This window comes from Staurois parvus, unplaced genomic scaffold (assembly GCF_062004578.1).
Source record: "Staurois parvus isolate SC_StPar_1 unplaced genomic scaffold, SC_StPar_1.0 ptg000714l, whole genome shotgun sequence".
NCBI lineage: Eukaryota > Metazoa > Chordata > Amphibia > Anura > Ranidae > Staurois > Staurois parvus.
In genome coordinates this window covers 15,028-27,855 of record NW_028318510.1, presented here as the reverse complement: position 1 = coordinate 27,855, position 12,828 = coordinate 15,028, and the positions used below count along the sequence as shown (strand labels likewise).

General features: G+C 46.8%; 1 protein-coding gene across 1 annotated transcript in view; it reads right to left on the bottom strand.

Annotated features, from left to right (window-relative positions):
* The window catches only part of IPO11 (importin 11), a 661,807-nt gene that overhangs the window by 634,522 nt on the left and 14,457 nt on the right, over positions 1-12,828 (bottom strand). Inside the window, exon 2 of the mRNA XM_089653447.1 lies at positions 12,505-12,649. Coding sequence (XP_089509573.1) covers positions 12,505-12,642 — 138 coding nt within the window. The 5' untranslated portion in view covers positions 12,643-12,649. The remainder of the gene's footprint in view (positions 1-12,504; positions 12,650-12,828) is intronic.

The window sequence follows — 12,828 nt, the reverse complement described above, 5'->3', positions numbered from 1 at the left end:
CATCAGAAGCACAGTTCCCATGGACCATCTGTTGTCGGTGCTCCCTCCTGTCCACTGTAGCTGCTGCTGGCTGACACAGGGGAGCAGGATCACATGTCCGGACTGGAGCGCATTGAAAATAGGTAAGTATATACATCTTTCTTACACAGGAGGTCTTGGGAAGGAGAGCATTTTTAACATTAGCTAGGTATATCCTGGAATTCCACTTTATTTATTTTTTCAATTCAACCCAAAGGAACAGGACCTGCTATATGCTTCTAATTTAAAACTTGGCAATCATTCTGTGATGCTGACTTTCCCTGCTTGCCAACCCCTGCGGTTACAGCTAGTCTTATTTTCTTAATGGCTCTAAGTCAGAACCTTGGCAATACGGAAGCAATTTGTTTTTGACTTTTCACTTCTCAGAGAGGATGAAGAGCTTAGAATTATGTAACAGGAGACATCCCATCAAGGAGCACTCTGAAATGTTTGCAGAATCTATTCTTAAAGTGTCATTAAACCCACATCATTAAAAACTATCAATAAATGTATTACATTCTGTTCATACTCAGTCACTATGGGATTCCTTTTCTGTATTCTGCAAAATTCTCCCCCATTCAACCCATGTGTCAGGGCTCCCGGGTATGACCAGAGGTGTGTGACTGACGCAGGGAAACGCAGACTTCAGATATGTGATAAACAATATAATTTATTAACACTAACCATACAAACATAAACGCAGTGCAATACTAAAACATAATACAGTGCAAACAAACCAAACCAACCACCCACAGATAACAGTACATACAAGCAAGCGTCGTCAGGCAGGCCGGGTCAATATCAATAGGGCAGGTAGGTACAGGGGGAGCAAGCGGAGATTGGTCGGGGTCACAGGCCAGGTTCAGCAGGTAGCAAGCAGCGTAGTACAGAGGGTCAGGCAGAGGGATGGTCAGGGTCACAAGCCAGGGATCAGAACAGGTAGCAAGCAGCGTGGTACAGAGGGTCAGGCAGAGGGATGGTCAGGAGCGAGCCGGGATCAGAGCAGGAGAAGTCAGCAGCGGTTCAGATCAGGCAGGGTCAGCAAAGGAACAGAAACAGGATGCAGGACAGATACAGGGCCCAGGACAAACACAACACCAAGGCAGAGTCTGCAGGTCTGGCCATCCCTTAAATACACCAGTATAATCAGTTCCAGGTGTTAGCTGGCTGACAGGTTGAGTCTCTGATTGCTGGGAGCACCCGCTGGCCAGCCCTGGTACTGCAGATCAAAAGGCAGGTGAGTCCCACCATTGCTGGCCAGTCCATTCCTGACAGTACCCCCCCCCTCAAGGAGCGGCCTCAGGACGCTCCAAACAGTCCTAGCTGGGCAAAATGTTCCACCGCCCGGGTCTGGTAACTGGCGGGATATCAAAGACTGGCACACCGGGCAGGACTCCGGGCAGCGGCACACCGGGCAGAGGCACATCGGGCAGAGGCACATCGGGCTGGACTCCGGGCAGAGGCACATCGGGCAGAGGCACATCGGGCTGGACTCCGGGCAGAGGCACATCGGGCAGGACTCCGGGCAGAGGCACATCGGGCTGGACTCCGGGCAGAGGCACATCGGGCTGGACTCCGGGCAGAGGCACATCGGGCTGGACTCCGGGCAGAGGCACATCGGGCTGGACTCCGGGCAGAGGCACATCGGGCAGAGGCACATCGGGCTGGACTCCGGGCAGGACTCCGGGCAGAGGCACATCGGGCTGGACTCCGGGCAGAGGCACATCGGATTACCAGGCGGAGCAGCAGGCACCGGGCCACCAGGCGGAGCAGCAGGCACCGGGCCACCAGGCAGAGCGGCAGGCTCCGGGCCACCAGGCAGAGCGGCAGGCGCCGGGCCCCCAGGCGGGGCGACAGGCGTCGGGCCCCCAGGCGGGGCGACAGGCGTCGGGCCCCCAGGCGGGGCGACAGGCGTCGGGCCCCCAGGCGGGGCGACAGGCGTCGGGCCCCCAGGCGGGGCGACAGGCGTCGGGCCCCCAGGCGGGGCGACAGGCGTCGGGCCCCCAGGCGGGGCGACAGGCGTCGGGCCCCCAGGCGGGGCGACAGGCGTCGGGCCCCCAGGCGGGGCGACAGGCGTCGGGCCCCCAGGCGGGGCGACAGGCGTCGGGCCCCCAGGCGGGGCGACCGGCGTCGGGCCCCCAGGCGGGGCGACGGGCGTCGGGCCCCCAGGCAAGGCGACGGGCGTCGGGCCCCCAGGCGGGGCGACGGGCGTCGGGCCCCCAGGCGGAGCGGCGGGCGCCGGGCCCCCAGGCGGAGCGACAGGTCTCGGGCCCTCAGGTGGAGCGGCGGGCGCCGGACCCCCAGGTGGAGCGACAGGTCTCGGGCCCTCAGGCGGAGCGACAGGTCTCGGGCCCCCAGGCGAAGCGGCGGGCACCGAGTCACCAGGCACGACAGTGGGCTCCGAGTCAACTGGCATGACAGCGGGCACTGGGTCACCAGGCATCAGGTCATTTGGCTTGCCAGCGGGCACCGCGTCATCTGGCAAGGCAGTGGGCACCGGGTCACCAGGCATTGGGTCGTCTGGCTCGACAGCGGGCATCGGGTCACCAGGTATGACAGCGGGCACTGGGTCACCAGGCATCAGGTAATTTGGCTCGACAGCGGGTACCGCGTCATCTGGCAAGGCAGTGGGCTCCGAGTCAACTGGTATGACTGCGGGCACTGGGTCAGACATTGGATCGTCTGACTGGACAGCGGGCATCGGGTCACCAGGCATCAAGTCATTTGGCTCGACAGCGAGCACCGCGTCATCTGGCAAGGCAGTGGGCTCCGAGTCAACTGGCATGACCGCGGGCACTGGGGCAGGCATTGAATCGTCTGGCTGGACAGCGGGCATTGGGTCATCAGGCATCAGGTCATTTGGCTCGCCAGCGGGCACCGCGTCATCTGGCAAGGCAGTGGGCACCAAGTCCCCAGGTACGACAGCGGGCTCTGAGTCAATTGGCACGACAGTGGGCACCGGGTCACCAGGCATTGGATCGTCTGGCTTGACAGCGGGCATCGGGTCACCAGGTATGACAGCGGGCACTGGGTCACCAGGCATCAGGTCATTTGGCTCGCCAGCGGGCACCGCGTCATCTGGAAAGGCAGTGGGCACCAAGTCCCCAGGTACGACAGCGGGCTCTGAGTCAATTGGCACGACAGCGGGCACCGGGTCACCAGGCATTGGATCGTCTGGCTTGACAGCGGGCATCGGGTCACCAGGTATGACAGCGGGCACTGGGTCACCAGGCATCAGGTCATTTGGCTCGCCAGCGGGCACCGCGTCATCTGGCAAGGCAGTGGGCACCGAGTCACCAGGTACGACAGCGGGCTCTGAGTCAATTGGCACGACAGCGGGCACTGGATCAGGTACCGGATCGTCTGGATCAACAGCGGGTATCGAGTCAACTGGCCTAATAGGATCATCAGGCTGGATCAGTTCATCAGGCTGAGTGGAGGCACCAGGCTGAGTAGAGGCACCAGGCTGAGTAGAGGCACCAGGCTGAGTAGAGGCTTCAGGCCGAGTAGAGGCTTCAGGCCGAGTAGAGGCTTCAGGCTGAAGAGAGGCATCAGGCTGAGTACAGGCATCAGGCTGAGTAGAGGATTCAGGCCGAGTAGAGGATTCAGGCCGAGTAGAGGATTCAGGCTGAACCACGGAAGGCAGGTTCACCGGTTTGGATACTGGCAGGATGGTATTGGTTGGAAAGAATTTTCGCTTTTTTCTGGTTTTAACTACTGGAGCACTGCAAGTAAACGCAGGTCTGCAAACGAATGGAGCAGCTGGAGACAGAGAAGAGCTGGAGGATGGAACAGGAGAGGGAGCAGTTGCTACAGAGGGCTTTTTTACAGAGTTAAAGGCAGGATAGGTGCAGCGAGTGGGAACAGGGTACTGACATGCGGTAGATAGCAGGGCAGGAGGAGCTGTTGGGAATGCAGGAATAGAGTTTTGAGGAAATAGATTAGAAGCAGGACTGGGTCTTTGTAAGCTGACTGAGGCTGGGTGCAACAAATCTGTCCATGTCTGCAGCATGGGTTGAACAAAGCTGAGCTTACACAAAGCCTGTCTGGTCAATGACTGCACTGCGTTTATACAATCTCTTAGTGTCTGTGGTGAACATGTGGAATAACGCTCCAGAAAGTAACCCACATCATCCTCTAATAACCATACCAGGGACTCTACCTGGTCTGCACTAAATGGTGGCAAAAATTCATCCCTGCATTCGGGGGTACCAGATGAAACAAACTCAGCACAAACCTCAATCAAAGGCTGCACCTCAGAGAACTCTGTGCCCTGATCTACTAGAACATGAGCGAGCCGTATACATTCTAGCAGTTCATCCCGGGTATACTCCTTCAGAGTTTGATAAGCATACTCCCTGTCATCAAACACTAGCAGATATAAATACGCAACCTCATCCAGATCCATCCTTCCCATCAACAAACCAAGATGGCTTCCCTGTGCAGCCACTTCTGGTCAGGATTGGCCTTGGTGTAATGTCAGGGCTCCCGGGTATGACCAGAGGTGTGTGACTGACGCAGGGAAACGCAGACTTCAGATATGTGATAAACAATATAATTTATTAACACTAACAATACAAACATAAACGCAGTGCAATACTAAAACATAATACAGTGCAAACAAACCAAACCAACCACCCACAGATAACAGTACATACAAGCAAGCGTCGTCAGGCAGGCCGGGTCAATATCAATAGGGCAGGTAGGTACAGGGGGAGCAAGCGGAGATTGGTCGGGGTCACAGGCCAGGTTCAGCAGGTAGCAAGCAGCGTAGTACAGAGGGTCAGGCAGAGGGATGGTCAGGGTCACAAGCCAGGGATCAGAACAGGTAGCAAGCAGCGTGGTACAGAGGGTCAGGCAGAGGGATGGTCAGGAGCGAGCCGGGATCAGAGCAGGAGAAGTCAGCAGCGGTTCAGATCAGGCAGGGTCAGCAAAGGAACAGAAACAGGATGCAGGACAGATACAGGGCCCAGGACAAACACAACACCAAGGCAGAGTCTGCAGGTCTGGCCATCCCTTAAATACACCAGTATAATCAGTTCCAGGTGTTAGCTGGCTGACAGGTTGAGTCTCTGATTGCTGGGAGCACCCGCTGGCCAGCCCTGGTACTGCAGATCAAAAGGCAGGTGAGTCCCACCATTGCTGGCCAGTCCATTCCTGACACCATGTTCCCACTACAGTTGAGGATTTTGCAGAGCAGTGCTGACAGCTAGTGCTCAGATTTCAGTGAGTTTATATGCTGAGCTTTTCTTCCCTATCACATGAGCAACCCACGTGACTAGAGTAACATGTGGGTGTATACACAGTGGTAAACGACAGCCTACTCCCTTCTCCTTCATGCCCACTAACCAGCTAAACATAATGGGGGTGGGATATTACATCTTGATTGATGGAGGCGTCACCTCCCTGTTGTTCTAAGACACAGGCTGGAGGAGTGTGACACAGCCTGTGACTGGCAGAAATCCGCCCATACCATGTTATTGCCAAGAAATAACACAGATTTGTTTTCAAATATATATTTGTAAGACAATTTAAAATGTTATTGATATTTATTTTTACTCTGTATACCAAAGGCTGTTTTTTAACATGTGACCAGCAGCAGAAGACTAGACGCTCCTCCTGCTCATGTTTCCCTGCAGACAAGCCGGGAAAGAGCTGGGTCATGTGACAGCTGTATATCGATTAGGAAAAGGGCACTTAGATTTTTTTGTTATATATTAAAATAATTACAGTGCAATCATCCACATACAGAAACAGAAGAGATAATGTAAATGAAAGTGTGTGATTAGTATCACTTTAATGATTTCATAATATTACAACTTCATTAACTTGCAGTAAAAGTAAACTGAGCAGATTTTCTGACCCTGATACAGTGCTGATGTTTTGTATCATGCACGACATGAGCAGTTGATCAATTAAATTTCCTTGTTGCCTAGAGCTGCCCTTTAATCCAATGGCATGGCAAAGTCTACTCATATATGAAGATCCTACTTCCTTGATGATGGCGAAAAGCTCCTTTAAACAAACTCCAGACAAAATATATCAATTAGCAGTAAGCATGTTGTAAAAATATACGTATGCAGCACATTTATCTCATTTTCTATTTTGTGAAAGAAAAACAACAGCTGACGTTTGACTGGAATTACTGCACGAAGCAAATAGACTAAATGCCAACAGAACTTTTAGTTTTAATGCACTATTAACCTTCAACGTGCATCAAAATAAAAGGTGTACAAGGCTTACAGATTGTTTTATTAACAAATCAGCCACAGAATGAGTAAAAATGCTGTGCTTTGAAGAATCCATGCTCTCTGTGGAGAAGCAGAGGTCTCTCTGCAATGGTTCTTGCTGAGTCAAAGCTCTCCAGTCAACTGGGAGAATGTGCATTGCTGATTGGAGACTGATAGGAAAGATCCTTCTCTGCAGAATGCTGGCAGAGGACAGGCCTTTATACTCAAGCTGTGGTTGCTTTAAAAAGAAAAACTGTATGACATTAAACACATTTTTTTTTATACACGTGGATTGTATTTAGCTGATTTAATTTGGGCTTTAAGCTTTCACGTATCTAGTATGGGTCAGAAAATTAAAGGAATACCCAGACTAGTCGCTATAGTTAGCAGGATTTTTTTTTCCTTTTCGCTAACAGAAGATCTGTTTTTTCAAACTATAACTTACAAAAACAGGGGGCTTGTTAGGTGCTCCTATTTAAAATCCAAAACTATGCATCAAAAAGTGTGTACCCAGTTGAACATACACTATATTGCCAAAAGTATTGGGACACCCCTCCAAATCATTTGATTCAGATGTTTCAATCACATCCATGGCCACAGGTGTATAAAATCAAGCCCCTAGGTATGCAGACTGCTTCTACAAACATTTGATACAATAGGTCGCTCTCATGAGCTCAGTGAATTCAAGCGTGGTACCGTGATAGGTTGCCACCTGTGCATTAAGTCCATTTGTGAAACTTCCTTGCTACTAAATATTCCACAGTCAACTGTTAGGGTACTATAACAAAGTAGAAACAACTGGGAACAACAGCAACTCAGCCACAAAGTGGTAGGCCACATAAAACGAAAGAGCGGGGTCAGCGAATGCTGAAGCGCACAGTGCAAAGTCGTTGTCTGCAGAGTCAATAGCTAAAGACCTCCAAACTTGGTGTGGCCTACAGATTAGCACAACAGTGCATAGAGAGCTTCATGGAATGGTTTTCCATGGCCAAGCAGCTGCATCCAAGCCTTACATCACCAAGTGCAATGCAAAGTGTCGGATGCAGTGGTGTAAATTTTAGAGCAGTGGAGACGTGTTCTCTAAAGTGCTCAATCACGCTTCTCTGTCTGGCAAACCAATGGACGTGTCTAGCTTTGCGGTTGCCGGGAGAACAGTACTTGCCTGACTGCATTGCGCCAAGTGTAAAGTGTTAAGGTGTGGGGTTGTTTTTCAGGGCTTGGCCCCTTAGTTCCAGTGAAGGGAACTCTTAAGGCCTCAGCATATCAAGACATTTTGCACAATTTCATTCTCCCAACTTTGTGGGAACAGTTTGGGGATGGCCCCTTCCTGTTCCAACATGACTGCGTACCAGTGCACAAAGCAAGGATGAGCGAGTTTGAGGTGGAGGAACTTGACTGGCCTGCGCAGAGTCCTGACCTCAACCGAATAGAACACCTTTGGGATGAATTAGAGTGGAGACTGCGAGCCAGGCCTTCTCATCTGACATCAGTGCCTGACCTCACAAATGCGCTTCTAGAAGAATGGTCAAACTTTCCAATAAACCCACTCCTAAACCCTGTGGACAGGTTTCCCAGAAGAGTTGAAGCTGTTTTAGCTGCAAAGGGTAGGCCACCTCAATATTGAACCCTACAGACTAAGACTGGGATGCCATAAAAGTTCATGTGCGTGTAAAGGCAGGCGTCCCAATACTTTTGGCAATATAGTGTATCGGGGATGTTAAGTCCATATCGTCTGAGGCCCAGGACATGTAGTTCCAGGCACCGGGCAGGTAGTTTCTTTTTACCTTTAGCCCTGCTGCGGACAAGCTAAAATTAACTTAAGTGTATTTTTAAATGACATTTTGTGTTTCCTAGACCTTTGTGATAATATCGTGTGACATAAAAATTTGGAACTACCGCTATTTCATTCTCTACGGTCTCTGCTGTCAGGAAATATTTAATTTTTTGGAGTTTTGTGTAATCTTCAGGCCTTAAATTATTTTTTAAACTTGTGCAAAAAACGCAAAAACAACTCTGGCAGTGAAAGGGATAAAGGATAAGCCTGAAACTCCCCTTTCCTGACGAGCAGCCTATCGGTGCTCATTACAGTGCAAGGTCTCTCTCCTCCCTGCTGGTCCTTGGGTGTGGTGTTGGAGAGAGGCAGGGAGGGGAGGAGGAGATAACCAGCGCAATGTTAAAAATATTAAACGTTTAAGTCGCCATAAAGCTTCTTTTGTTTTTAAATGCCCTAGACATTACTTAAAGCAGATTTAAATACAGTTTTGGATTAAAAAAAAAAAAAATTATCAGGACAAGTAGATTGTCATGAGGGACAAGTAGATTGGGGCACCGATGTAGTCCCTGGACAAGTAGTTTTTTCAAAAATTTCCACACCCCTGCGTATGTAACTGGTGTGCATTACAGAAACCTGGATGGAATGTTGGCCCGTGGCTACCCATTTCTTTGCATTGCTTTAGGGAGATAGCAGTTTAATTACGGATGGAAAACTGCTCACAAGCTTACCATAAACTCTACAATCTCACTGTACAATCTTCTATAGATCTTCCAACAAGTGTGTAATACAAGAGCCTTCCTGATTGGATACAGATTGATTGGATAGTTTAGATAGGTCCTCATATCACATAAGTTTGCTAAAAAACTGATTGAACAGAGATTGTACAGTCAGATTGAAATGTGAAATGTGTAAGGGTCACCACGCATAGTGTGATACCCGAGCAGCATACTCTGTGGCAGCTCCAAATCGTTCTAGTTACATTTACAGTTATAATGTAGCTAGTATAGAGTTGTAGATGTATCTGGCTACAGTGCTAGTCTATGCAGCTACAAATTTCTGGCGTGCTAGAATCATCGGCAGCAGTATGCATATGATGAGCAGCTAATGATTTTGTAGCTATTGTGCCCAGGGGTTATGGATGCCTAGATGTCCACCCAAATTTAGCAGCATTAGCATGACAATATTCTTATGATTTCATTTGCATATTTACATTTTATTATATTTAAGGCCTCATGCACACCATGTGCAGATGCGTGAGTTTTTTTACACTCATTCTACAAGGGCACAAAGAAAACAATTGTTCTCTGTGTGTCCTGTCCACATCACAACACTACTATCAAGTGCAGATTTTTTCTGGACAGGAATCTACAATGTGTATGCAGTTTTCTGCATAGAAAAAAAACTGATGTGACATCAACATTGTGGTGTGAACAAGGCAGAAGAGAACACAAGACGACAAGATAACACAAGGTGTGATGTCCATCTGTGCATAAAAAAATGTGCACGCAAACTGATGTCAATGTGCATTAAAACTCACTGAAAACAAGCATAAATAATTATTAAAAGCTGGTGTCTCTGCAAATGAAATCTGCACGTTTTTTCCATCAGTTATTATGCATATATGGTGTGAACGAGGCCTAAAGGTTTTTTAATAAGTTGATAAGTGTAATAAAAATTACAATTACAATTTTTTTTTTCTTAATGTTGTAATCTAATTACAGTATTAAGTGCTCAATCACTCTGCCTCCATGCTAAATGCAACATTTTAGTATGTGGGTAGCTGTCAGTTTTATTTGCAGTGTGCTGACGATTTATTTTTAAAAAATTTTTAAGTCCCAGCACAGCAGAATGAAGCACTGTGCAGTGACATGCAGTGCCTCTCAGTGCTACATGTCAGCATTTTACCACAGTTTACCATATTGCAGCTCCTGGCTGTGTTCCAGAGTGAATTGGACACATAAAAAACAATTGTTTTCTAAGTGCCATAGGGGTGACATGCATTTATCCAGTGCAGAAAAAAAATGCCAATCACCACACCATGTGTAATCAAGTCCTAAATATGCAGATGAACCTTACAGCCTGAAAATAGCTGAAAACTCAATTTTTCTCACTGACATAATGATCACATGATCAGTGGGGACCCATGGCAGCTAGGATTAAAAGCCTCCAGCTTCTCTAAAGCTCGCCATATACCAGAAGAATTTCAGTAGTAAATGTATGTTTTTAGAATGTTTGTTCAATTTTTTAATCTATTGTTGGGTCAAAACGTATCAAATTATTTTTCAACTGCAGTGACAACAGGACGTAAAATGTATCTCAAAGTAATCTCTAACGATTGTGGTGTTCATTTGCATAAGTGCATTCACTACAAACTCAAAGGTTAAAAGCAAATGTTTTTTGAAGTACTTTTTTTTTTTGAACAATCGTCATGTATTAGAATTTTCATGAAAGTTCATTTGAAAGTTTGTTTTCTAATCAACTCGTGTATGGCCAGCTTTAATATTTTTGCTAACCCAAAAAAAAAAACTAAGGGACATATTTATTAAGTAGTGAACCTGACACTCCCCAAACAGTCACTGGTGAATCTTACAGGTATGTGTTTTTTAATGACAGCGATTAATCCACCATCAGTCAATGGTGAAAGTCACATTCACTGGTTTATGACTACGCCCCTAAGAAGCTAAGTTCTGTAGCTACTACTTCAGTGCTATGGCCCTAAATCTGATGCGTGTGTTATATGCCTTAGACATGTATTATGACATGAAGGGGGAGAGTTATTAAAACTGGAGAGTGCAAAATCAGGTGCAGCTCTACATAGAAATCAATGAGCGTCTAGGTATTATTGTCAAAGTTTAAAGGGTAACTCCACTTTTGTTGGAAAAAAAAATTAGCAATTAAAAAAATATAATAATATGGCATATACAATTGTGACGTGAGTCATATTGAAATTGAATGGTAATAAAAATAACCTTTTTATGTTTTTCCATGGGAGGCTCTCAACTCCCAACACTCTTGGATAGGACTATACAATGGCATATTCTTGTTTGGTTTTTTTTTTTGTTTTCTCAAAAACTGAATACAATTCTTAAAACACAAAAATTACGCCCCCTGAAAATGTCTTTTCCTGCTTGAATGATTGGCTCACTGATTTTCCCAGAAGTCTGCACTAATATAAGTCAGAGTTTTTGGCATCCACTGCAGCACAAATGTAATTTTTAGTCAGATGCTCACTAAAGATAAATCACTTCTAAAAGAATGCAGACCCTGCCACTTCCTTCATTAGAACCCTGCAGGTGCAGCAGTTGATTGATAATTATAAAACCATACCCATACAAATTCATTCTGCACATGGACACAGACAAACAAACAGCTGTTTCTTCAGAATAACAATAAGTAGGAATGTTCAACAAAGTGTGTTAAAATCCTTGCAATGTACATAGATAACCCAGAGGGGAAGGTTTTTTTTCTCAACAAAAAGTGGAGTTAGGCTGGCCATACATTATACCATTTTCTTGAGAATTTTGGTTTAGATTTACCAAAAAACATATATGAGGTCAAACCTGAACACTTTCAATTGTATCCAATTAGGCAGGCCCTTGCACTACATAGTTGAAGATAAATCTAAAGGAAATTGGGCAAAAATTAGACAGAAAATTGTACAGTGTATGGCCAGCCTTACTGTTTACTTAAACAAGCTCAAGTTGCAGCTGTGCATTCTACCATGAAGAGCTCCCCAAATCCAACCCCCATTCACCTCTACGGATCCCCGGAGGGAGCTCATCATCAAAGCTTGCATTCAATAAATATTGCTTGAAAATACTGCACTATGGGCTTCCTTCTTTTTGGCTCCTTGTGAGCACATACCTGTACAGAGCCCATTCCGGAGTGAGGCCTTAGGTGCTGCAAACTACCCAGGGGAAGGGGATCCTTATCGGTTTGTGACCAGACCAGGCTGATCCGATTCTGAAGGAGGCCTTCAGCAAACATCTTTGAGATTTACATATGTGAATATGCGCATAAAGGTTGCGCATCTGGTGAGTGCGTATTCCTAACAATTTCACGGCACATCACCAGGATGTTGTAAGGAGCACTTATCTGAGATCCCCTCAGATGGATCATCACTTCTAAGCACTTTATATGAACTGTTTTCAGGACTGTGTATGGTTATTAACACTCAGCACATCGATAGTGCTCACTAATATCACCTTGATTTTTGCATTTTGCACTTTTGTCACTTTATATCCACATCTGGGTTTAGTGCAATTTATGTGTATACATACATGTGAACTTTGTTTTTAGGGGTTCCAGCGCCGCACCCCCTTGTTTTTCTTGATTATTCTGGAGGTTTTTTTGGTTTGCCTTTTTGGTGCTTTGGCTGCTTGTGATTGTTTTAGAGCTCACTTATTTATTTCCTATTTTATACTATGAAGAGCTGCACCAGTTTTAGTAAATCTCCCCCATAGTGTGTAAAGAAAGTCTCACCAGCAGGACACTGTAGAAGCCAGGCTGCGTCTCCCACTGCTTGAGTTGCTCCTCAGCTGGTTTCAATACGGATGAATCTTGGCTAGTTGCTTGTGTCAAGACCTGCAACACAACGGTGCTGGCACTATTCAGATCCATAAGGAACCTGCACAAAAAAACAAATCACAATGGTAAACAGCCTGATCAGTTTCACTTTGAAAAAGGAATATTAAGATCAAATGCAAAGATCGTAAATGTTACAGTATACCCAGGCTAGACTGATATGTTTTATGAGATAATCCTGTCACAGACAGAAAGGTGTGAACCAGTATCTCTTTAGAAGAA